This window comes from Zerene cesonia, chromosome 16 (assembly GCF_012273895.1).
Source record: "Zerene cesonia ecotype Mississippi chromosome 16, Zerene_cesonia_1.1, whole genome shotgun sequence".
Taxonomy (NCBI): Eukaryota; Metazoa; Arthropoda; class Insecta; order Lepidoptera; family Pieridae; genus Zerene; species Zerene cesonia.
In genome coordinates, this window is record NC_052117.1 from 1,232,918 (window position 1) to 1,236,771 (window position 3,854).

General features: G+C 29.3%; 1 protein-coding gene across 1 annotated transcript in view; it reads right to left on the bottom strand.

The window, feature by feature from the left end:
• LOC119832997 (ecdysteroid-regulated 16 kDa protein-like) overlaps window positions 1–2,672 on the bottom strand; it is a 6,026-nt gene extending 3,354 nt beyond the window's left edge. The window contains exon 1 of the mRNA XM_038356866.1: window positions 2,509–2,672. Within this exon, the coding sequence (XP_038212794.1) occupies window positions 2,509–2,575 (67 nt within the window). The 5' untranslated portion in view covers window positions 2,576–2,672. The remainder of the gene's footprint in view (window positions 1–2,508) is intronic.
• Window positions 2,673–3,854: the final 1,182 nt, after the last annotated feature.

Consider the following 3,854-nt stretch of genomic DNA (forward strand, 5'->3'; position numbering starts at 1 on the left):
GAGTTTGTTTGTTTGAACGCACTAATCACAGGTACCACGGGCAAAGCCAGGGCGGACCGCTAGTAAAGAATTTAAGAAGAAATAACACTGATAAACTCAATTTAATTTAAATTTCCTTACTTTTATGAATACATTTTCAGAAAATCCGTAAGTATGTTATTCGGTAAATAAAATTGAAAATTATTATACATATCTGAAGACATAAAACATATATTAAATTTCATATAAAATGAAATGACTTAAACGTAATCAAAATTATAAGAATTAAGATCGAAATTGGCTTTTGATAACCTTCTCACAATAGCGTTTACGCGGGAATTTTTTGTAAGCATTTAACGCCTTTATAACAGGATAATTTTCTATTCATTTTTATTCCCCCTAATAGTCACCCCAAGGCCTGTGAAGGCCTGCTTGGAAAACCCGAAGCTTATTTTTATTAATAACAAACCATTCAAAGAGTTCAACTGACATTATTTTTAAATTAATCGCTTTTTAAATTTATTCATTTCATTTTTTTAATTGCAGAACGTAGAATTTAATTTATGAATTTGGAATTTTCATAGAAAGTTCATCCTAAATATCAGCTGCTAAGTACTTACTTCTACCCTTTATTCCTGTTACAGGATCACATCGTAATCTCATAGTCATATCATCTCACTTACCTCAATAAAATAATAATTTTGTAGGGATTCATTACAGGAGATTTAAAAATAAATTATGTTTGTAATTAGTTGTAGAGGGTTTGGTAACGACTCACTTGTCATTTTTATGTTTTTATTTGCATTTATATTTTGACGCTGTATATAAAAGACTATGCGTCTCATAATACGTATTTTATCTACAAATAGATAACCTTTTTCGGAATGCAGATAACAAAAGATCTTGTATATTTATAACGAACTTTTTGATGATTCAAAATTCAAATACGACACGTGCGTGAAAGAATTAAAAATATGTGTTTTACGATTTATTCAACTAGGTACGTGTTATATTACGACATGATTAAGACTGAAATGCAGGAATTTATATAAGTATTTCATTACTCGAGTATTTGTAATCATTGTTTCGCTTTAGTTTAACAGAAGTTTGTGTTTTTTAGTACGTTAGAATAGAGTACTTTTCCGCTTTTTCACCTTTGCTGACATTTTTAAGGGAAAAATGAAAGCGTAATTATTATATATTTGCTAGTCTTCTGTGTCTCATTTCTCCCAGTAATTGTATTAAGCCAGTTATGCATTTAATTTTCTAAAAAAACAACTGTTATTCCATTTTAGTATTTTGTACAAAAACACAATATAGTAAACAAGGAGCGAAGACAATATAAATAAGAAATACAACATGAAATAGGTAAGGCCCTTAACGCAAAACTTTATATATTAGGCGTGAATAAACAGGTGTAAGATTAAGAGAGATTTGCAAATGTAATAATAAATGTTTCATTCAATAGTAAAGACCGATAAAATTATTTCTCTAAAATTAATCAATACAACAACAATGGCCAGTGATTACGCTTCCGATATGTAGCAGAACGAATGATAAAGGTCGGTTTGGCAAACAATGAACTATGAAGCGCGACAAATTATATTATTGTTAGGAAATAAAGTTTTAGGAACAAAAACATAATAAAATAAAATGGTTTTCCATTGTGTAGGTACCATATTCGCAGAATGATAGTGCAGAGTTGTTACAATCTTTATTATTTTTTCGCAATTTCGAATTCGTTGTTGCAAAATGCAAATTCGGTTTTCAAAAATTTTCTTTTCCGATTCCATAGACTAAAGGAAGTGGAAGAAATTGTGGATTTGCTTTCAAAAATAAAAAGAACATTCGTTTTGACATTTTGAGTAATCGATTACTCAAAATGTAATTTCTAGAAATATATTATGACCGCTAAACTTATCACATAAACCAAAAAATTATCCATATTATTAATATTTTCGTGTATTCTCGTTTTTTTAAATTGCAACTCCACAGATAATGAAGAATAGTCCCAATGTACATAAATAAGAACAAAACAAGATTTTGTTCTAATTGGCCTTAGTCTACATAGGTAGCCACTCCACTTTTTAAACAGACTGAATGTATAACATCTGCGTCCCCAGATAAACACTGAGTTATATATACCTACCAGTCACCAATATTGCTTGGTGCATATTATGTTATTAATAATAATATAACTCACTTATTATCTTCCATTTCAATTATATTTGGGGACATTGAACCTAAAATTAAACTTACTAATCGGATACTTTTTAATTAGACTATTAAAGATAATAAATTATATGTAAAGATTTCTTGATTGTGGTATTTATAAATAGTTTAATTTTATGTGATGTCAAAAGCCTATAAAACAATGATGTCTTGCATAGTTACGCATTAGGTCAATTTAAACATTGTTAAATGACTCACACCACTGAAATCATTCTTATTGCAGTTAATATTTTGGAGCAATTTATTAATAAGGCCAATTTGAAAAAAATATTATAGATATAATAACTTATTACTCACCACAATCTTTATAAAACTTAGCGTGTGCACTGGACAGTAACACAGCTGTGAAAAAGTAAAACAACATTTTGTTTTATATGTAATAATTCGCGCGCTAACGAAATCGACGACTCGCGCGTTCGCGGCAAACTGACCGATCGGATGGGCTGAGTAATGCGACCTTATACTTCTTTATAATGCGTCCGCGCCGGTCAAAGAGTACACACACATAGATATGAGAGGCAATTGTAGTATTGATTCATTCATGGATTGTAATTTATTTTAATAGTTTTGTCAACGAACTGTAAGAGGTGACATGGTTACAAGGTTTTCAAGTTCCTCAATATTATAGGAATAAATAAATTATTATAAAGTATTTAGTTATGAAATAACTCCCGAGCACTACGTTTTTTTCCGTACATGTGGTATTTTTTACCACAGGTCTAGAAGTATGCATATACTTTGTAATTATTTAAATTTAAAATATTATTCGATAAAGTATTCATTTGTTTAAAAGGGGATGTATCTGATGTAATAGTTTTAATAATCTATGCTGGACCGGAAGCGCGTTACAGCCGTGCAAATGTTTCAGGAAAATGGCGCGCACATGTTGCGAATAAACGATTATTGTTATTGTAATGTATTCAGATTGTTTGTTTACAAATACATAAAATTTTGATGAGAATTATTATTTATTTTTAGTTTTTATAAAAAAGTGTGTTATAAGTATTGATGAGAATTATTATTTATTTTTATTTATATAATATTGCCCTTTTAAATAAGTTTTAATTGTCTGTATACATTCGTAGAGTTAAAATATTTAAATTACATCTATACTAAAATTATAAAGCTGAAGAGTTTGTTGGTTTGTTTGAACGTACAAATCTCAGGAACTACTGGTTCGAATTGAAAATTTCTTTCAGTGTTAGATAGCCCATTTATTGAGGATTAGGCTCTATATGTACCACGGGCGAAGCCTAGGCGGACTGCTAGTTATAATATATATCGTTTTAACCAATCAGAATGTGAAATACAAAAAAAATCAACAGTAACTATTGATTGAATGGTAAAAAATGTTTTGATAAAAATAAGTTTCTCCTTCATAAGAGTTGATTAGTGATCATGGTTTTTCATTGTGTCAGATTTGATCAAAATCGATTTAGCGGTTGTGCATTGAAAGTTTAACAGAACGAGAGATGTTATAATATACAGATGTGGTAAAACGTTGGATTATTCTTATAAGTAACATTTATCTGCATGATATAATATTATGGTTTTTAAGGTGCTTGTCGTGAGTACTTTTGACTAGATTTTTATTTACGTATTTTCCATTGCCTATCCATAGTCAGTAATTGTTATTCTCTTGC